Source organism: Salmo trutta, chromosome 14, assembly GCF_901001165.1.
Source record: "Salmo trutta chromosome 14, fSalTru1.1, whole genome shotgun sequence".
Taxonomy (NCBI): domain Eukaryota; kingdom Metazoa; phylum Chordata; class Actinopteri; order Salmoniformes; family Salmonidae; genus Salmo; species Salmo trutta.
Genome location: NC_042970.1, coordinates 48,700,545 through 48,722,396, shown reverse-complemented (window position 1 = coordinate 48,722,396; position 21,852 = coordinate 48,700,545). Strand labels below are relative to the sequence as shown.

General features: G+C 43.4%; 1 protein-coding gene across 1 annotated transcript in view; it reads right to left on the bottom strand.

Moving 5' to 3' along the window:
- The window catches only part of LOC115208299 (uncharacterized protein KIAA1755 homolog), a 59,556-nt gene that overhangs the window by 12,579 nt on the left and 25,125 nt on the right, over positions 1-21,852 (bottom strand). Inside the window, exons 2-16 of the mRNA XM_029776241.1 lie at positions 20,371-20,568; positions 17,990-19,598; positions 16,698-16,910; positions 16,416-16,539; positions 13,428-13,521; positions 12,725-12,811; positions 9,186-9,302; positions 8,910-9,008; positions 8,667-8,815; positions 8,025-8,163; positions 7,684-7,806; positions 6,588-6,785; positions 5,083-6,134; positions 2,434-2,683; positions 1,767-1,856 (exon numbers count right to left, since the gene is read on the bottom strand). Of these exons, the coding sequence (XP_029632101.1) occupies positions 1,767-1,856; positions 2,434-2,683; positions 5,083-6,134; positions 6,588-6,785; positions 7,684-7,806; positions 8,025-8,163; positions 8,667-8,815; positions 8,910-9,008; positions 9,186-9,302; positions 12,725-12,811; positions 13,428-13,521; positions 16,416-16,539; positions 16,698-16,910; positions 17,990-19,598; positions 20,371-20,568 (4,542 nt within the window). The remainder of the gene's footprint in view (positions 1-1,766; positions 1,857-2,433; positions 2,684-5,082; positions 6,135-6,587; positions 6,786-7,683; positions 7,807-8,024; positions 8,164-8,666; positions 8,816-8,909; positions 9,009-9,185; positions 9,303-12,724; positions 12,812-13,427; positions 13,522-16,415; positions 16,540-16,697; positions 16,911-17,989; positions 19,599-20,370; positions 20,569-21,852) is intronic.

Here is a 21,852-nt window from a genome sequence, read left to right as displayed (position 1 = left end):
GAATATTCCACCACAGCTGTCATGTGCCTTTTACTGTGGAGTGGCTTCCGTCTGGACACTCTACCATAAAGGACTGATTGGTGGAGTGCTGCAGAGATGGTTATCCTTCTGGAAGGTTCTCTCATCTCCACAGAGGAACTCTGTCAGATTGACCATAGGGTTCTTGGTCACCTCCCTGGCCAAGGTCCTTCTCCCCCAATTGCTCAGTTTGGTCAGGCACCCAGCTCTAGGAAGAGTCTTGGTGGTTCCAAACTTCTTCCATTTAAGAATGATGGAGGTCACTGTGTTCTTGGGGACCTTCAATGCTTCAGAAATGTTTTGATACCCTTCCCTAGATTTATGCCTCGACACAATCCTGTTTCGGAGCTCTACGGACAATTCCTTTGACCTCATGGCTTGGTTTTTCCTCTGACAATGCAATGTCAACTGTGGGACCTTATATAGACAGGTGTGTGCCTTTCCAAATCATGTCCAATCAATTGAATTTACCACAGGTGGGCTCCAATCAAGTTGTAGAAACATGTCAAGTATGATCAATTTGAAACAGGATGCACCTGAGCTAAATTTCGAGTCTCATAGAAAAGGGTCTGAATACTTATGTAAACAAGGTATTTCTGTTTGTAATACTTTTTTTTTTAAATCTAAAAACCTGTTTTCGCTTTGTCATTATGGGGTATTGTGTGTAGATTGATGAGGACATTTATTTAATACATTTTAGTAAAGGCTGTAACGTAACAAAATGTGGAAAAAGTCAAGCGGTCTGAATACTTTCCGAATGCACTTTATAGGTTACAATAGATTTAGGGTAGATACAATACATCAGTGCCCTACTTTAGTATTGATTTGTTAGGCCTTTGCTCATGCAAGTTATTCCTTCAACAGCGTCTTAGTAGGAATGTCATACAATAGGAAAAGATTGTGAAAATGCAGGAGTATTGGGAAGTGCATGTTAAAATATACTATTAACCTGTTAGGGCTAGGGGGCAGTATTTACACGGCCGGATAAAAAACGTACCCGATTTAATCTGGTTACTACTCCTGCCCAGTAACTAGAATATGCATATAATTATTGGCTTTGGATAGAAAACACCCTAAAGTTTCTAAAACTGTTTGAATGGTATCTGTGAGTATAACAGAACTCATATGGCAGGCAAAAACCTGAGAAGATTCCATGCAGGAAGTGGCCTGTCTGACAAGTTGTTGTTCTTCTTGCCTCTGTTTATTGAAGACTGAGGATCTTTGCTGTAACGTGACACTTCCTACGGCTCCCATAGGCTCTCAGAGCCCGCGAAAAAGCTGAACGATATCGAGGCAGCCCCAGGCTGAAACATCTGATGAAGATCATCAAAGGTTAGTGCTGCATTTAGCTGTCTTCTGGGTTTTTGTGACATTATATGCTAGCTTGAAAAATGGGTGTCTGATTATTTCTGGCTGGGTACTCTGCTGACATAATCTAATGTTTTGCTTTCGTTGTAAAGCCTTTTTGAAATCGGACAGTGTGGTTAGATTAACGAGAGTCTTGTCTTTAAAATGCTGTAAAATAGTCATTTGTTTGAGAAATTGAAGTAATAGCATTTCTAAGGTATTTGAATAACGCGCCACAGGATTCCACTGGCTGTTACGTAGGTGGGACAATTTCGTCCCGCCGGCCCTAGAGAGGTTAAGGCCTCATAATTATTTGCAAAACCGGTTGTTCCAGTGTCACTTCCACAACAAATTAATTTATCTAATATCAGTGTACTGTGAGGGATGGTTGAAGTCCTCACCTTGAAGAAGTCATGGCCGTGGTTGATGAGTAAGCTGTCTGACTTGGGTTTGTTCTTGCTGTAGAGGGCGTACAGACCAAAGCTCTCACTCTGGATAGAGGAAAAAACAATGAAATGAAAGACAACAGAAAATATCCCCGTTTTTCGTATTGTTGGGAAAACAGGAAATGGGATAAAAATCTTAGGAAATTCTCAGGAACTCTGTCTAATCACCAGTGTGCACATCTGGAATATTTTAGACAGTGGTAGACACTACCTGCTTGTTGATTCAACAAGATTTTAGTTGAACTGACTTGTGGCATGTGGTCCACATCACTTGTTGGTGATTGCAGATCACAGATAAGATCCAATAAAAAGACTAAAGCGTCTCTCACCCTAATAAGTTTCTGTTGATTGTTTGTGTAAGAGCAGTTGGATTACAAGATACTGTTATACCAGTGTTACTTTCCTTTTAACTTCTCTGTGAAGTGATGGGGACACTACCCTGGAAAGGGTGCCGTCCTTCACTTAAACGCATCACAGTTTTTGATCTCGAAAACTATAGAACAATTGTTATAATAACAGTGGACTTATGAACAAAATAATGAAAGATTGTTTTGTGTGAAATATCCCTTTAAGGTTAGGGTTAGTTATCAAGCGGTTAAGGCACGTAACTATGGGAACCTACATGTCGTAGGAAGCTGCGTCCCACCCTGAAGGGCTCTCGGAGGCAGCCCTCCAGCTCTTTCAGGAAGTGGTGTCGATGGAAGTCATGGAGTTTCTCCAGGTTGCCGAAAATGCTCCCCCTCTGGCCCCTTAGGTCCTGAGGCACGTCAGGCCTCTCCAGCTCGGGGAAGTAGTGCTCTCGGACATAACCTAGAGATCGTACATACTCCCTCTCAGTCAACAAGAGCTCCTCCATGATCCTCTGCAACTTCCTGTCCACACAAGAAACATGGAATAGGGATCTTTTTTAAGATTTATACAAAGCATTCCCAACATTAAGAAACATACATGCCAAATATAGACCATATATTGCATTCCCTATAGGTTATAGAAAAGAAAAGCTGTCCGTTCAGTCCTGCCTACCTACAGGTTATGGAAAATGTGCTCTTTTAGTATTTCACCAGTAGGTTCTCTCAAGGTGAACACTTCCACTTCTGAGCCAAAGATAATAAAACAAAAACACTATATTAAATACTACAGTAATACTACATTATACCTCAATCAGCAAAAACACTACATTTATTACAGTATATACACTACAGTTTTATTTTACTACAGTATGCACATATACAGTAGATTTGGAATGTATTCAGACCCCTTTTTCCACATTGTTACATTACAGCCATATTCTAAAATTGATTAAATTAAATATTTTCCTCATCCATCTACACACAATTCCCCATAATGACGAAGTTACAACAGGTTTAGACATTTTTGCTAATTTATAAAAAATTAAAAAACAGAAATACCTTATTTATGTAACTATTCAGACCCTTTGCTATGAGACTCGAAATTCAGCTCATGTGCATCCTCTTTCCATTGATCATCCTTGAGATGTTTCTACAACTTGATTGGAGTTCACCTGTGATAAATTCAATTGATTGGACATGGTTTGGAAAGGCCCACACCGGTCTATATAAGGTCCCACAGTTAACAGTGCATGTCAGAGCAAAGAACAAGCCATGAGGTCGAAGGAATGGTCTGTAAAGCTCCAAGACAGGATTGTGTTGAGACACATCTAGGGAAGGGTACCAAAACATTTCTGCAGCATTGAAGGTCCCCAAGAACACAGTGGCCTCCATCATTCTTAAATGGAAGAAGTTTGGAACCACCAAGACTCTTTCTAGAATTGCCCGCCTGGCCAAACTGAGCAATTGAGGGAGAAGGGCGTTGGTCAGGGAGGTGACCAAGAACCCGATGGTCACTCTGACAGAGCTCCAGAGTTCCTCTGTGGAGATGGGAGAACCTTCCAGAAGGACAACAATTTCTGCAGCACTCTACCAATCAGGCCTTTATGGTAGATTGGCCAAACTGAACCACTCCTCAGATAAAAGCACATGACAGTCCGCTTGGCATAAGCCAAAAAAACTAGATTGAACTCTTTGGCCTGAATGCAAAGCGTCACATCTGGAGTAAACCTGGCACCATCCCTACGGTGAAGCATGGTGGTGGCAGCATCATGCTGTGGGGATGCATTTCAGCATCAGGGACTAGGAGACTAGTCAGGATCGAGGGAAAGATGACTGGAGCAAAGTACAGAGAGATCCTTGATGAAAACCTGCTCCAGAGCAATCAGAACCTCAGACTGGGGTGAAGGTTCACCTTCCAACAGGACAACAACCCTAAGCACACAGCCAAGGCAATGCAGGAGTGGCTTCGGGACAAGTCTCTGAATGTCCTTGAGTGGCCCAGCCAAAACATCTCTGGAGAGACCTGAAAATAGCTGTGCAGCGATGCTCCTCATCCAACCTGACAGAGCTTGAGAGGATCTGCAGAGAAGAATGGGAGACACTCCTCAAATACAGGTGCCAAGCGTGTAGCGTCATACCAAAGACGACTAGAGGCTGTAATCGTTGCAAAAAGTTGCTTCAACAAAGTACTGAGTAAATGGTCTGAATACTTATGTAATTTACTTTTTTTATTTTTAATACATTTGCAAACATTTCTAAAAACCTGTTTTTGCTTTGTCATTATGGGGTATTGTGTGTAAATTGATGAGGGGAAAAAAATATTTAATACATTTTAGAATAAGTCTGTAATCTAACAAAATGTGGAAAATGTCAAGGGGTCTGAATACTTTCCGAATGCACTGTATATTATAGTTTACTGTAAATACTACAGTATAATACAGTACATACTACAGTGTTCACTGTAGTGTCTTTGGAGACTTTAGCCTGCAAAAACACTACAGTGAATACTATATTGTTTATACAATAGTATTTTTTCATGTAGGTATATCCTAATAAAGTGTGACTGGTATACTTAGTGTAGTTATTGTCAACGTTTCAGGCAAATAATCTTCATCTGAAATCTAACAAAGACCCAAAGAAAAACCATCTCTATGCTGCCCTTCTACTAACACTGCATGCTGTAAATGTAATTTGTCATTCATTTGTTTATTTAAACTGCCAGTAAGCATGATATCAAGACTTGTTTCCCCAGAACCATTTCAATAACAATGCTATTTTGTTTGTCTGAATTGCAGATTGTTAATAACTCTTGGGTGACTGTTGGCATGTTGGTTTTGTTGGAATTTCTGGGGAAACATTTGCATGTCATTTTGGGATTGCTTTTCTCATAGCTGTTGAGAAGGGGGAGGTGCATCACTCACAGAACATTGTTGCCATTATCTTCAGCTTGTGTGTCGGCCAATGATGAGACCTTCTGGGTCCTGTCACCAGTGGGGTCACAGGGGTCAAGGAAGGACACTGAAGACACCTCTATGGGGTCACCATCTTCTCTGTCATCGTCCCTTTCCCCATTTGTCCTACAGCAGGAGTTGCAGGAGCAGAAACTTCCATTATGGGAGATATCATAAGTGTTTTGGGGGGACTGCAGGGCCACTACTAAGGCCTGACTATGGGAGTGTCTTGCCGACAAGGGGGAGGAGCCATACTTTGAGGACAGGGGAGAGCTGATACAGGAACCCTCACTCAGGGATCCCCCCAAAGTGCCATGTTTCCATGGAAACGCCTCACACCCAGCAACCAGATCCCCCGTTTTGAGGTCCGTCTCGCTGTGGTGCCTTCCTGGTCCACCTTCTCCATCTTGGGGCACCACTGGTGTCAGTTTCTCCTCTACGCCTGGGGATTTGGCCAACTGGGATGCTTCTTTGGCTCCTTTGCTCTCTTTCAAGTCCTCTTTGAAAGGGAGGTTAAAACACGCGATGTTAGCGCTGTACCTAGCACGGCTGTCTCTGCTCTCCATCTGTTCCACGGAGGCCCTCCCTGAGTTATTGGCCATATCGGCCACCCCTGGAGGGGAGTTTGAGGCTTGGGTTAGGGAGCAAGGGGCCACAACCACCTCCTCCTCATCTTCCTCCCTCTCCTTCCATGTCTCCAACACCCTGTCCTTCACTTGAGCTCCGCCAGCTGTGAGCTGCTGCTGGTATTGGTTGGCTGCGTTTCCCTGCTGCTGCAGTCTCTCCCCCAGCCGCTGGCTGACTTCCTGGCACTGGATCCAGGCTGCATTCCACAAATTCATCCCCCTAGAGCCCCTCACGCTGCAGGCTTTGGCTTTGATCTTCTGGAAGTGTTGGGACGAGTAGCAGTCACCCAATCTCTCCTCGTAGGTCTTAAGCATGCTTAGACAGGCTTTGGCAGGATAGCGCCCTGTCTCTAGCTGCTCAAGATATTGCCTGCATTCCTTGGCAAGGGTAGCAGCCTAGAGAAAACAGTACAGAGATCAGTGTTATTTCAGAAGTGTTAGAGAAGTTAGTTTTATTTGTGTATATCTTGGATGGGGAGTCAGGGTTCTGAAAAGATTGATGGGAATATTGATGAGTGTTGTGGCTAGGGGTTAAATAGGTGGCCTGTCCGTATATTGTAAAAATGTATCAATCCTTCCTTCAGTTCCTCAGTTCATACGTGATATGAGTTACAACAAACAGCATGGTGGTAGTGGTGGTAAAAGTATGGTTGGAGAAATGAAGCAGAGTTAAGGTCAATTTCATATCAATTCGAATTAGTTGACATTCCTCCATAAAAGTCAGAAACATTTCTTGCAATTGGGAGAAATTTAAATGGAATTAAGAAGGTAAGGACTTAAGAAAGGGAGAGAAGGAATGGACTATTTTTCCTGAGTATTTTGACAGGACCAGGGTCTTCCTCAACTAACCTCTTCACAGAAGCGGTAGACATGCACCATGTTGTCAAGCTCGGTACGCCGTTGCTCAGCTCGCAACATAAAGTCGGCCATATTAGATTTGAAGGTGTTCATGACAGTCCTAAAAACCTCAGTCTCGGGGTTGGAGTTGGTGGAACCCAGAATCTTCTCCACCTCCATCACCAGGGTCAAGGTCTTCTGTTTCTTCTCCTATGATGAATAACAAAAGATGTCAACATTTCCACCATCATATTTTACAGTAGGGTTATTTTCTGCACATGCACCCTTATTTCAACGCTAAACCCACCACTGGTGTGCATGGCCAAAGAACTATGTTCATGTCATCCTACAAATGTAAATGCCTGGAGTTTGCTAAACGGCATTGGCACTAGGATTGTAATCGGTGCTATGGTCAAATTACATGAAAATAGAGCTCTATGGCTATGCACACCAGTGATGGGTTTGGTGTCGAAATAAGGATGCATAAACAGAAAAGAACCTCACGCCAGATTTTTTATGTAATTGGGCTCTTTTGCTTCCATTTGTCCTTGGGCCTTGTTAAGGTCAACGACATCATGAACTTTACCCAGTACCAGGACATTTTAGCCAAAAACCTGGTTGCCTCTGTCAGGAGGCTGAAACTTGGCTGCAAGTGGAACTTCCAGCAACCCCAAGCACACAGAAAAATCACCAAAGAAATTGTTAATTTAACACAAAATCAACATTTTGCATGTCTCCGGATTTGAAACCCATTGAAAACCTGTGGTTTGAATTGAAAAGTGCAGATCAAAGATATCAAGGATCTGGAAGGCTTTTGTATGGAAGAAGGGTCTAATATCCCTAATGTGTTCTCCAATATTCTAAAACCATTTACAAAAAGGCTCAGTGCCGTTATCCTCGCAATGTGAGGTATGGAACGGTATTTAAAACAGGGGTGCCAATCATTTTTACCCCCATTTTTTTGAGAAAAAGAATATTACTTGAACAAAATCTCTATCTGAGCAATTGTATTATAAAATAATATACATTTCCCCATTTTTCTTAGCATACAATATAGCTCAGTATTTATATTATTTATTTTATAGTCTAACCCCCAACCCAACTGTACCTTGGCCTGAGTGAGGGCGGTGTCAAAGCGCTGAAGGGCTTGGTTCACACTCTCCAGTGTGTCCTCAGTGGAGTTGGAGGACTTCAGCCATTGCTCTCCTTCTGTATCAAACCATGCCTTGGCCTACCAGGTACAAATTCAGATATGGAATTATACATCATAAGGCATACGAACAGACCCGGGTGAAAAGAGTATTCGTTTTCTTTCAATAATGTTAGGTGTGCTTGATTTAGTAAGAGCAAGCAGGCATAGTTCCTTAGTAATAAGGAAGAAGGTATGTACTACACAATATACAGTACTTCTAGCTGAATGTTCTGTAAGGTTAGAACCTCCTTATCTACCGTGTTAAGATTTGACTCCGCCTCCCTGAGTTTGAGCAGGAAGTCCAGATGTTGTAGTGATTCATTGGACTTCATCACCAGGGTGTGAACATTCTCCTCCACCTGGTTATATAGGACCGTCGCTGACTCCAAGGCATCCCTGTAATGAGAGGTGGACGTTGTCAAACATTCACTCCAGTCCTTACCTCTCCAACTTGATAGATTATGTGTGGTCAGTGGTGTTCTGGCAGAAAAAGGCTGCCTTGATATTACCTAGATCCCTCAAACTCAACTCTGGACCTCGGAGCCAGTTCCACTGCATTTATTTATTGTTCCCTTCTAATCAGGGACTGATTTAGACCTGTGACACCAGGTGTGTGCAATTAATTATCAGGTACAACAGACAACCAGCTGGCTCCGGACTGCGTAGGGTAAGAATTGAGTACCCCTGACACAGATGGTTGCTACCATAGAGATGGATAGAGGGCTCACTTGCCAAGAAGCCTGTTTTAGAATGGGCAATGCAACGGAGGGCAAGTAGTCGACTGGGTAGGTGGGACATAGAAGCGATCAATGGCAAAGATAGGTGTGCTCTCTTTCCATCTCTAAGGGTGCTACACACAGTTAATCGCAACCATTTACGAATTAGATAAATAACAGTACCTGTAGTCGTCAGACTTGGTAAATCGAAACTCCTCCCTCCTCATTCTGGTCAGAATGGCCCCACCTTCTCTCTGTAAAGGGACCAATCGGGCATCCTGCAGCACCTCTTTCATTGAGGTCTTCTGATCTTGAATAGATAGCTGAACATCCTGAACCAAAAACAACCCAATGTAAAAAAAAAAAAAAAATCAGCTCTGAAAAAATAATGCTATAGACTTTTAATTTATAATTTTAATGAGCTACCTGGGCGGTGTCCGTTTTTGGATTAGCATCAATCTTCTTGATTGCTCTATGTAGTAAATGGGCTGCCCCTTGCAAGTCCGACACAAAGGAAACCAGTTTCTGAAACACAGGCAAACGATTTTAGGATCCAGATTCTTCCCAAAACAAGGCCGATACAATAGATTTCTTGGATTGATGCTTCAGAATAGTAAAGACAACAGCCACACGATTGCGAACAAGTTCACTTCCAAACCGATTTCTTGCCCACTAAAGCCATTTATAAATATTATACTGCACCTGGTGAAACTGCAGCCAATCAGTGTGGCTGTAGGGAAAGTTCCCACCTAGGTCAGAGGTCAGCTGTTGTCCCTCCACTGTCTTGTGCAGGGCTTTCAGAGAGGTCACCACTTCCATCTGATTGACAGGAGGCCTTTTTATTATTTTACCTTTATTTAACTAGGCAAGTCAGTTAAGAACAAATTCTTATTTTGAATGACAGCCTAGGAACAGTGCCTTGTTCAGAGGCAAAATGACAGAATTGTACCTTGTCAGCTTGGGGATTCAATCTTGCAACCTTTCGGTTACTAGTCCGAATTTCTAACCACTAGGCTTCCTGCCACCCCACAATGAGGGGAGGGGTCAGTCATATTTCAGATAGAGGGCCTGACAATGTGGACGTGTCTCAATAGTCACAGATAGCATACTTGAAGACGCATCCCTCCAATTGCTTTCAGATTAGTTGAAGGAGAAGATGGAGAGGAGACATTGACTATTAGACTATTGAGACACAGCCATTGTGTCTTGTAAAACAGGATTATGTGTGTGTGTATATGTGCTTGTGAATGTGCTTTCCATGTGCCAGTACCAGTCAAAAGTTTGGACACACCTACTCATTCAAGGGTTTTTATTTATTTTTTACAATTTTCTACATTGTAGAATAATAGTGAAGACATCAAAACTTTGAAATATGGAATCATGTAGTAACCAAAAAAGTGTTGAACAAATCAAAATATATTTTATATTTGAGATTCTTCAAAGTAGCCACCCTTTGCCTTGATGACAGCTTTGCACTCTCCTTGCATTCTCTCAGCCAGCTTCACCTGGAATGCTTTTCCAACAGTCTTGAAAGAGTTCCCACACATGCTGAGCACTTGTTGGCTGCTTTCCTTCACTCTGTGGTCCAACTCATCCCAAACCATCTTAATTGGGTTGAGGTCAGGGGATTGTGGAGGCCAGGTCATCTGATGCAGCACTCCATCACTCTCCTTCTTGGTCAAATAGCCCTTACACAGCCTGGAGATATGTTGCGTCATTGTTCTGTTGAAAAACAAATGATAGTCCCAATAAGTGCAAACCAGATGAGATGGTGAAACGCTGCAGAATGCTGTGGTAGCCATGCTGGTTAACCTCTCTTGGGTAGGGGGCAGTATTTTCACGTCCGGATAAAAAACGTACCCAATTTAATCTGGTTATTACTCCTGCCCAGAAACTAGAATATGCATATAATTGTTTGATTTGGATAGAAAACACCCTAAAGTTTCTAAAACTGTTTGAATGGTGTCTGTGAGTATAACAGAACTCATATGGCAGGCCCAAACCTGAGAAGATTCTATACAGGAAGTGCCCTCTCTGACCATTTCTTGGCCTTCTATAGCCTCTTTATCGAAAACAGAGGATCTCTGCTGTAACGTGACATTTTCTAAGGCTCCCATAGGCTCTCAGAAGGCGCCAGAACGGGGAATGATGACTCTGCAGTCCCTGGGTGAAAAACAGTAGCGCATTTAGAAAGTGGTCGATCTGAGAACAATGACACGGGCGTTTGAACGAAAACAACGTCTCCCGGTCGGAATATTATCGCTATTTTATGAGAAAAATAGCATAAAAATGGATTTTAAACAGCGTTTGACATGCTTCGAAGTACGGTAATGGAATATTTCAACTTTTTTTGTCACGACATGAGTCCGCGCGTCACCGTTCGGATAGGGACCTGAACGCACGGACAAAACAGAGGATATTTGAACATAACTATGGATTATTTTGAACCAAAACAACATTTGTGGTTGAAGTAGAAGTCCTGGGAGTGCATTCTGACGAAGAACAGCAAAGGTAATCCAATTTTTCTTATAGTAATTCTGAGTTTAGTGAACGCCAAACTTGGTGGGTGTCAAATTAGCTAGCCCGTGATGGCGAGCTATCTACTCAGAATATTGCAAAATGTGCTTTTGCCGAAAAGCTATTTTAAAATCTGACACCGCGATTGCATAAAGGAGTTCTGTATCTATAATTCTTAAAATAATTATGTTTTTGTGAACGTTTATCGTGAGTAATTTAGTAAATTCACCGAAAGTTTTCGGTATGTTTGCTAGTTCTGAACGTCACATGCTAATGTAAAAAGCTGGTTTTTGATATAAATATGAACTTGATTGAACAAAACATGCATGTATTGTATAACATAATGTCATAGGAGTGTCATCTGATGAAGATCATCAAAGGTTAGTGCTGCATTTAGCTGTGGTTTTGGTTTTTGTGACATTATATGCTAGCTTGAAAAATGGGTGTGTGATTATTTCTGGCTGGGTACTCTCCTGACATAATCTAATGTTTTCCTTTCGTTGTAAAGCCTTTTTGAAATCGGACAATGTGGTTAGATTACCGAGAGTCTTGTCTTTAAAATGGTGTAAAATAGTCATATGTTTGAGAAATTGAAGTTATAGCATTTTTAAGGTTTTTGAATATCGCGCCACTCGATTCCACTGGCTGTTGACTAGGTGGGACGATTTCGTCCCACATACCCGAGAGAGGTTAAGTGTGCCTTGAATTCTAAATAAATCACTGACAGTGTCACCAGCAAAGCAGCCCCACGGCATCACATTTCCTCCTCCGTGCTTCACGGTGGGAACCACACATGCAGAGATCATCTATTCATCTACTCTGCGTCTCACAAAGACACAGTGGTTGGAACCAAAAATCTCAAATTTGGACTCCTCAAACCAAAGGATAGATTTCCATCGGTCTAATGTCCATTGCTCATGTTTCTTGGCCCAAGTAAGTCTCTTCTTATTTGTGTCCTTCGGTAGTGTTTTCTTTGCAGCAATTTGACCATGAAGGCCTGATTCACGTAGTATCCTCTGAACAGTTGATGTTGAGTCTTGTGTCTGTTACTTGAACTCTGAAGCATTTATTTGGGCTGCAATTTCTGAGGCTGGTAACTCTAATGAACTTATCCTCTGCAGCAGAGGTAACTTTGGGTCTTCCTTTCCCGTGGTGGTCCTAATGAGAGCCAGTAACATCACAATGCTTGATGGTTTTTGCAATTGCACTTGAAGAAACTTTCAAAGTTCTTGATATGTTCTGTATTGACTGACCTTCATGTCTTAAAGTAACGATGGATTGTCATTGAGCTGTTCTTGCAATAATATAGACTTTCACCAAACAGGGCTATATTCTGTATATCAACCCTACCTTGTCACAACACAACTGATTGGCTGAAACTCATTAAGAAGGAAATAAATTCCACAAATTAAATTTAACAAGGCACACCTGTTAATTGAAATGCATTCCAGGTGACTACCTCATGAACCTTGTTGACAGAATGCCAAGAGTGTGCAAAGCTGTCATCAAGGCAAAGGGTGGCTACTTTGAAGAATCTCAAATATAAAATATATTTGGATTTGTTTAACACTTTTGTGGTTACTACATGATTCCATATGTGTTATTTCAAAGTTGTGATGTCTTCACTATTATTCTACAATGTAGAAAATAGTCAAAATAAAGAAAAACCTTGGAATGAGTAGGTGTGTCCAAACTTTTAACTGGTACTGTATGTGATTTCTGACCTGTAACCCAGGGTGTCTTTCAGAGCGAGGGCTTGTGTCTTTATCCACCAGTATCAGCACACTATGGACTGCATTCAGGGCTTGTTCCTTTGGGGTCGACCAATAAGGAAACATGTCAGGACAAGGCAAGCTCATAATAATGTGTTCTTCACTCTAGGGATTCACATGTGTATGTGTCCCCAAGATGTGTTCAAATGGTCTGTAAATATCTATGATAGAAAGTGATAGATCATTGTCAATGACATAATTGACTACTGTGCAGTGGACAGAAATCCCTATGAATTCATAAAGGATACATTTGGTGAAGTCAGTCATGTGCAGCAACCAATATCTCCTTGTGGACTTCCCAGGCCACAGCAATCCCCAAACTATCATGAACTGCAGCAACAATACTTTACTTTACTCAGAGCAATAGCTTGTGTTGTATGGCTCTGTTGTATGACCTGTTGTCATCTATGCCATGTTGTCTATGTTGATAGTCTTTTTTACCTCAGTTCTTGTGAATGCAAGAGAAATCTTGCAAGAGCCAATAACGCGAACTAAACTGATCTGAACTGATGAACTGCTTGACCTGCCCCCATATTGCATTTCAACGGTGAGTAACTAGATATACCACAATCAGCTCTCTATCTCCAAATCTAAATGTGTGTATTATAGTTTAAGAGTTGACTTATTGCGATGTGATGACTCATATTTTCCTAACCTGAACCATCATTAGGGCTTTGTAGAAGAGGGAGGGAGGGTGCATCTTTCTGGCATTGATCACCACTGTCATTCCCAGGTCCTGGACCTCTTTTCTAGAAAAGAAAAAACAGGGAAGCGTGTTGGGGCACATTTAAAAGTTGTTCACACTGTCCTGGAATTCTCACTATCAGATCGATAGTGTTATTTGAGCAGTTTTAATGGTTTCACCTCTCCTCTCCCACTGACTGAGTCTGTCCGTCTCATGCACGCACATGCACCACATGCACACAAAGTCCCCCCCCCCCACACACACGCCTCACCGTAATTGCTCTATCTTAGGTTACCAGTTGGGTCTGGCTGTTCTTTACAAACCTGCATACCAGACAGTTGGCAGTCAGCCTATGGCCTGCGGGCAATAATGTTGTCATTGTGGTTTGTCAGGACGGGATGCCTCTTAAAAGGTTAAATGAGGAACATTCCGGGGACGACATTAAAGGGCCAATCTGTTTAAACAAGACGGCCGTCACCTTGAATTTCAATGTGTGTCCATTAAAGCTGTGTAAAGAGATTAGATTGTAAAATGTGAATTATGAGAACGTTTGGCTTATAAACAGCTCTGGCTGCGAGACCAGTGTCAGCTGGGGGTAACTGAGAACACAGTGGATGACATGTCTTTATTTGTTAATCCGTTTTAGAAGTGGGAGACTATGGCCCTGTTCAAATACTTTAAAACTGCATCTTTCCTTCCTTCCTTCCTTCCTTCCTTCCTTCCTTCCTTCCTTCCTTCCTTCCTTCCTTCCTTCCATTGGAGTAATCACTGATATGATTTAACAATTTCACAACAAACCATGTCAGTTTTGCTGATAAGTTCAAGCAAGGGTGGAAGGAAGGATGCATTATCAAAGTATTCGAAAAGGGCATAGTAGGGTTGCGTGAGACATACGATTGGTGATATTTCACTGCCCTCCTGTGGTGAAAAGATAAAGCCACAAATCCATGTCAAATGTTTTGACAGCATGCATTAAAAAGTGATGAGAGGGTTACCTAAATGACTTCCAAACAATGTAGAATATTTACTTCCATTTCATAGTGTGTTCACAATATGTATTACAAGGACACACAAAAAAATGCATCAATCACAATTATAGTAAGGTAAGAGTGGACAGAACAGGGCCCGGTTTCCCGATAGCGATGGAATTTAGGCTTATGAGAGTTTTAACGATGCACCATGCCTACCATGTCCGAATATGTAACGTGTTTCCCAAAACACCACAATGAAAGAACGTTTGCTAAATGCGTTGTTGATACTGATATCATCAAAAAAACAGCATTGCTGCTCTCGGATCAGAGAAATATAATCCCCCAGGCTTATATCGCTGCAACTATTGAGGAAGCGTATTCTAATGCTTAACCAATAATAATGTATGAAATCACAGATTTGGCACATCCTTGCAGACATGTTGTTACACATCATGAAATATACTGAACAAAAATGTGAATTCAACATGTAAAATGTTGGTCCCATGTTTCATGAGCTGAAATAAAAGATCCCAGAATTTTCCATACGCACAAAAAGCTTATTTACATCCTTGTTATTGAGCATTTCTCCTTTGCCAAGATAATATCAAGAAATTGATTAAACAGCATGATCACTACACAGGTGCACCTTGTGCTGGGGACAATAAATGGCCACTCTAAAATGTGCAGTTTTGTCACAAAACCCAATGCCACAGATGTCTCAAGTTTTGAGGCAGCGTGCAATTGGCATGCCGACTGCAGAAATGTCCACCAGAGCTGTTGCCAGAGAATTTAATGTTAATTTCTCTACCATTCTCCACCGTCTTCGATGGCCACTGGCACGCTGGAGAAGTGTGCTCTTCACAGATGAATCCCGGTTTCAACTGTACCGGGCAGATGACAGACAGCATGTATGGCGTTGTAGGGGCGAGTGGTTTGCTGATGTCAACGTTAACAGAGTGCCCCATAGTGATGGTGGAATTATGGTATGGGCAGGCATAAGCTACGGACAACGAACACAATTGCACTTTATCATTAGCAATTTGAATGCGCAGAGATACCGTGATGAGATCCTGAGGCCCATTGTCGTGCCATTCATCTGCCGCCATCACCTCATGTTTCAGCATGATAATGCATGGCCCCATGTCGCAAGGATCTGTACACAATTCCTGAAAGCTGAAAATGTCCCAGTTCTTCCATGGCCTGAATACTCAATAGACATGTAACCTATTGAGCATGTTTGGGATGCTCTGGATCAATGTGTACGACAGGGTGTGGGAAGCAAGTGGGACAACATTCCACAGGACACAATCAACAGCCTGATCAACTCTATGCGAAGGCGATGTTACGCTGCATGAGGCAAATGGTGGTTACACCAGATACTGACTGGTTTTCTGATCCACGCCCCTACCATTTTTTAAAAAGGTTTCTGTGACCAACAGATGCATATCTGTATTCCCAGTCATGTGAAATCCATAGAGTAGGGCCTAATTTATTTATTTCAGTTGACTGATTTCCTTATATGGAAACTGAATGCATTCAACTTAAATGTGTCTTCCGCATTTAGCCCAACCCCTCTGAATCAGGGAGGTGTCAAGGGGTGCCTTTATCGACATCCATGTCTTCAGTGTCCGGGGAACAGTGAACTGTAACTCAGTAAAATCTTTGAAATTGTTAAATGTTGCGTTTATATTTTTGATCAGTGTGTGTTGAGTCAAAAATAACAGACAGTGCAGCCTACAATTTGCAAAACAGAACTGTAGGCTATTAATGCAATCATGTCGGTTTCATTCCAAAAATGTTTTAATCCTTTGCTTGTTTGAAACAGTTGCAAAGACATTGGCAACTTTGTATTGATAGTCAACTTTAGTAACATTGCTTTTGGGAAACTGGGCCCAAACCAGTTGATCACCTACACCCTATACAAAATCACATACAGTAAACTCCCTTGAACTATCACCGAAGATGTTTAGGGATTGATTGGTATTACCTGGGGATGGAGTGGAGGTAAAGTAGCACTTTACACACCTCCTGGGCAGACAGCAGAGGAGACATCCAGGCCTGCCTGTTCCCATGGACCTCCAGCACGGCCCTGCCCACCCTGTCTCTGCTACCTGGGGGTGGAGGGGACAGTAGAGGGTGTCATGGAGAGGTTAGATAAAGACAAGTGTTGACCAGGGGCGTATTCATAAGGGAACACCGTAGCTACATTTGTGTTTGTTATTGGACAACACTGGGTAACACTGGATGGCATGCAGAACAAACACAATACCTGGTAGACTGATGAAGCCCAGGTGAAGTAGGCCACTGATACTTCTGAAGATGGAGTCTTGGGAGGGGGGATATGGAGGAGCTCTGTGTATGTGGGAGGGGGGTAGGATTGGGGGCGCTGAGGGCTTGGTCTTTGGACTCTGGAGTTTGGTGTCAGGTCCGATGGAGGATGCAGTAGCCTGCGTTTCAACTTTGCCAGGCGAGGGATCTTGAGCTAAAAAAAAATGACAGATACTTTTGACCAACCAGAAAGTGAATGTGTTCACGTCATTTATTGCATCTTCTGATTATGTCTGTGTTTATCATTTTAATCAACTTAATCCATGTTGTTCAAGACTGTGCTTAGACTGTTCTAGCCTAACACCAACACATCGCATCCAACTAAACAACTAATCATCACATACTGTATTTTAGTGCTGGGCTAAAACAAAAGCCTGCTCACAGTCTTGAACAATACTGATTCATTTTTTTTTTAAATGATAAACACAGAAGGAGACATCAGTGACGCATAATAGATTTCTCACTAACCAGGATTGAAGAACAACGCTCTACTGTAAAGTCTTCCTGGTCAAGATTTGACCTTTTAGCACTGGGAGCATTTATTTTCTGGACATAGATCTCAATGGCTGTCTTTCATACAAACCTTAAACTTACGTGCCACAGTTGCACTATGTAAAGCCTTTAAACATTGCACATGCTGTCTCCCTGTAACCAAACACTGCCAGGCTGTTAAGCATGGCTTTGATTTCTAGCATCCTAATTGGCTTCTTCTAGAGCCAACAAAGGCTCGTCTGTGCTCCCTCTCCCTCACCAGTCCAATAGTCTTGAGTCCTCGGAGGGCCCTTGTGAGGGTGTAGGGAGGAAGGGTTTAATAGGGAATGGGGACAGTCCCCTCTCCTTCTTCCCTAGCCCCTTGCTAGACCTCTTGAGTGCCCTTGTGTGAGGGTGTAGGGAATGGGAACAGTGCCTTCTCCTCCCTCACCCCCTGTCTCGCTCTATAAAAGGAATGTCATGTTTACTACCATAGCCAATGGCCACTGGCCTAAGGGCCCCCTTCGACACAGCACACTCCCTTCAGCAAAACGGAGCCGAGGTTGAGTTTAAATTAATTGGTGTTCTCAGAGATGGTTTCACTGTCCCTTTGAAACATGCACTATTTATGACGCAAGACAGTAAGCTGGATGGGGAACAACAATACTAGTCTATGTTGCAATTTTGTTGCAATACCAATGACATCACTGTATGGTTCAGGTCAGCACAAAAGTGTGTAAAGGGAACAGTAGTCCCTCTTACCATTCTTTGCAGACTGCCGCCTCTCCAGCTTGGGGGACACCAGGCCGAAGGCATTGATTTTCTTACACTGCACTACCTGGACACAGACGGGGGTCATCTCTGGACAGATGTCACTGTGGCTCCTGTTGTTCAGTTTATGGACCAGAGGACTTCCTCTTGCAGTCTCGGACACAGTGGAGAGTGCCCTGGGCTTGGCCTTGTGTTTACCAATGGTTTTCACTGCCTCCGGGTTCCAAACTGGCTTGGAGGTGAAGTCACAGTCAAAGGCATCAACCGCACCCTGGTGATGGCCCACTGGAGGTAACATTAGCATTGAGTCAGGTCCTGTTTGATGGGCTTTGTGGTTTGTTTGAAGTTCCTGGTTATGGGGTTCGACTTGGTAGAGTTTATGAATGACTTGAGGTTCTTTAGTATGTTTTCCTGGATTGTGAGTTATGGCAGGTTTGATAGATTTGCGTGGTATGTGATTTAGGTTTGGGGATTCCTTAGCAAAGTGCCCATGTTGGTGTGGCTCGTGACCTACAATAGGCTCCTTATAGTGGTTACAGCACTCCCAGTGATCCTGACCCAGACCTCTGGCGTGACCCTTGAAGCCCGACTCCTCCCCTCCGCAGGGGCCGGACTCCTCCAGAGCAGCTAGCAGTCCTACGCTCCCCCTCTCAAAGGGAACTGGGTTGCGCAGTGCTGCTAGGTAAGAGTCCCTGTACCTGCACTTTAGTTCATGTCCACTAGGCTCCTGCCCTAGCCTCCTCTGGCTGCATGGTGTGCAAGACTCCTCCGAAAACCTGAGGGTGCACCCACAGGGGGTGCTGCTCCCAAGTGGTATAGGAGGAGGGGGCCTGACCGGTTTGAACAAAGGGGGAGGATTAGAAGGTTTGGGAGTCCTACTGCGTCCCGCAGGAGACTCTTTCTCCTTGGAGAACTCCACTAAATCCACATAGTCACCTTCAATCTCGCAGTAGTTCCAGCTGGTGTCCCAGGTGTTGGGCGACACCCAGCCCACAGGCTTGACTAATGGTTTGACATGTGGTTTGGTGACAGATTTTTCATGGTCACCCTTGATTAGTTTCGAGGTACCGTCCATGAGTCGCAAGGACACAGATATCCCATCCCTGGCAGGAAGGATCATGGTCTCCAGAGAAAGGGCGGAAGAGGTAGAGTCGGAAGAGGATGGAATCTGCAACTGCCGTGACTCAAACGGAACGTCCCGGATAACACTTGATTTAGTCATGATCTTGTGCTTGACCAGAAACTCGGGGATTGCCACTTGCGCCCAGGGCACCTTCATCACTCCCTGGTCGGTGGAAAGCAGGCAGTGGGACAGCGGGGTGCCATGGCGGCCGTCGTTCACCTCCCTCAGCCAATCAAGGGTAAAGATATAGGGGTAAGTGGTGTCGGGGATGGGGGTCTCCTCCACCTCGTGGCAGCCCTCCTCCAGGAGACTCTTAAGGACAATGCGGGCTGCCTGTTCGCCAAAGGGCTCCACCTGCAGGTAGAAGTCTCCGGGGCGCAGCAGGAGAGGGTTGAGGGGGGCCAGCTGGATCACGGTCCTGTCATGGAGGCACAGGGGCCAGCCCTCACAACGGAACAGCACATCCGAGTATGCAGCCTGGGGAGGGGGTGGGAGAGATTGGAGAGGGGGTGAGTTGCATGGATTTATGATCCCTTATGTCAGAGTTTCTCATCGTGAGTACTGCAGTAGGATGGCACTTTTTTGTTCCAGCCCAGCACCAGCTCAACTGATCTTAACCAATCATCAACTCCCTTGATGAGTTTAATCAGGTGGGTTAATGCTGGACTTGAAGAAAAAATACTAAATGATCCAACATTTAAATTCCCGGGGTTCCCACTAGGGGTGTTCTTCAGCTATGTATTATGTGACATGAGAAGACTATAATCTAAAACATATCAGGCTTACTTTTACTTTAAATTGCATTTTACAGACTGGAATGCAATGAGGGAAGGATAAATAACTCAAATTCATCTTCATAGCTGAGCTGTGGTTATGAAAAACTGAACCCCAGATTCTGGCCTAACCCCGACTTTTCTTGAGCCTCAAACAAAGACAAATGGAATCCTAGACTGTGTTTTCTCTTTTCTATTGAACCCTTTGAGGAGAAACAATAAAATGTGATCCTTTGCTGAGCGATGTCAGCTCAGTTGCATGTCTGGCTAGGATCCACAGAAAATTCATAAAGCATAAACAACAGCCTGGATATATCCCGCGACAGACAAGTAAACCTTTTGTTGATGTCTTTTTTTCAATACAGTTAGAACCACAATGTGAACCTCTGCGGTTTTACTGTTACTGAACTCAAGTTGCTCCATCTATTCTGTGTGAGCGTGTGTGTGCGCATGCGTGAGTGCTTCTGTGTACTCACACACGCCGCCTGCTGCACACTCTCCAAGAGGTGTTTGGACGGGATGAGGAAGTCCAGTAAGCAGTGCAGGGCGTCACCATGGAAGCGCTCCTCGATGGTCCTAAACAGCTGACTGAGGACGGTGGGCGCTGTGACCTCAAAGGGCGGGAACAGAGCTGACAGGGCACTCTGGATGGACGAGTCCAGGGATTCTGGGTTCTGAGGGACGGGGCGGAAGAGATATTTTTGTTTCAAGTCACCTCCCACATCAACTAACATGTTCACACAAGTCCCCTTTTATTTAATTTCACTTTCATGTAAGATAGGAGAGCATGAACAAAGAGTGAATGACAATGTAATTGTACCCTGACCCTTTTTTTCATTGCAGAAATTGGAATGCAAGTGTGTTTGCCAGAGTGCAAATCCCCAAATATGAGCGTGTGTGTGCGTGTGTGCGCGCGTGTGCGTGTGCGTGAATAGCTTCAGAGGTCAGTGTCAATTTTCACTTCCACTGGTGTTGACAGCACCACTTTGTTTGAAGAAAGTAAACATAACCGCAGAACTTCCAAAAATATAAACACACGGTAAATGTCAAGCCACGGGACAGCTATTTTTGTTGGCCTTTACCCCTGTACTGGGCCCTTTGGAATGTCTCTAAGCAAATCACTTTTGCATCTGCAACCAACAAATGTTGAACTTTGAAGTACTGTACGGTAGTGGAGGTTCCTCAGAGGGGGAAAGGGAGGACCGATTTAGATTTTTTTTCTGAAACATTATACAAATGTATCCTCTTTAGATAAAACCATACTAAATATATTCACGTCACCAAATACCTGATTAAAACACATTGTTTTACAATGAAGGTCTACATTAGTCTCAACAACACACTCTAGGCCAGCACCATGGTGTAGCCGGAGGACAGCTAGTTTCTGTCCTCCTCTGGCTACATTGACTTCAATACAAAACCTAGGATGCTCGTGCTCCTCACCCCCTCAATTATGACAACTTCCGGAGGATGTCCTCCAACCAATCAAAGCTTTTGCAGTAGGAACTAACTTGTTGTCCATCCAATCAAAGGATCAGAGAAGGAACCTAATACTACGCATGTGTGATTTAGAAGCGTGGTGAGTTGGATAGATTGACATTGAGATTGAGATTGAAATAGTGAATAGTACAGTGAATTGTTGTTGTTGAAGAACCCTTTTCATTCTCTGGAGTACACAGAAATAGATGCCCACATCAGATTCAAGCTTCTGGAAAAAAAGCAGCATTGATCATGTAATGGACAAGGGTCTGCGTATTCCACCTGTGCAACACAACAAAAAGGTAAGAAACGGGTGTTGTCTTATCGACACTACTGCATTTTTGGGCAAGCAAGAGTTGGCTTTTAGGGGGCACAATGAGAGGGAAAGTTCCGCCAACCAGGGCAACTACAGGGAGCTTGCAGAGGTAGTTGCATGTTATGATGCTTTACTTACTGACCATATGGACGTTTCTACTGTC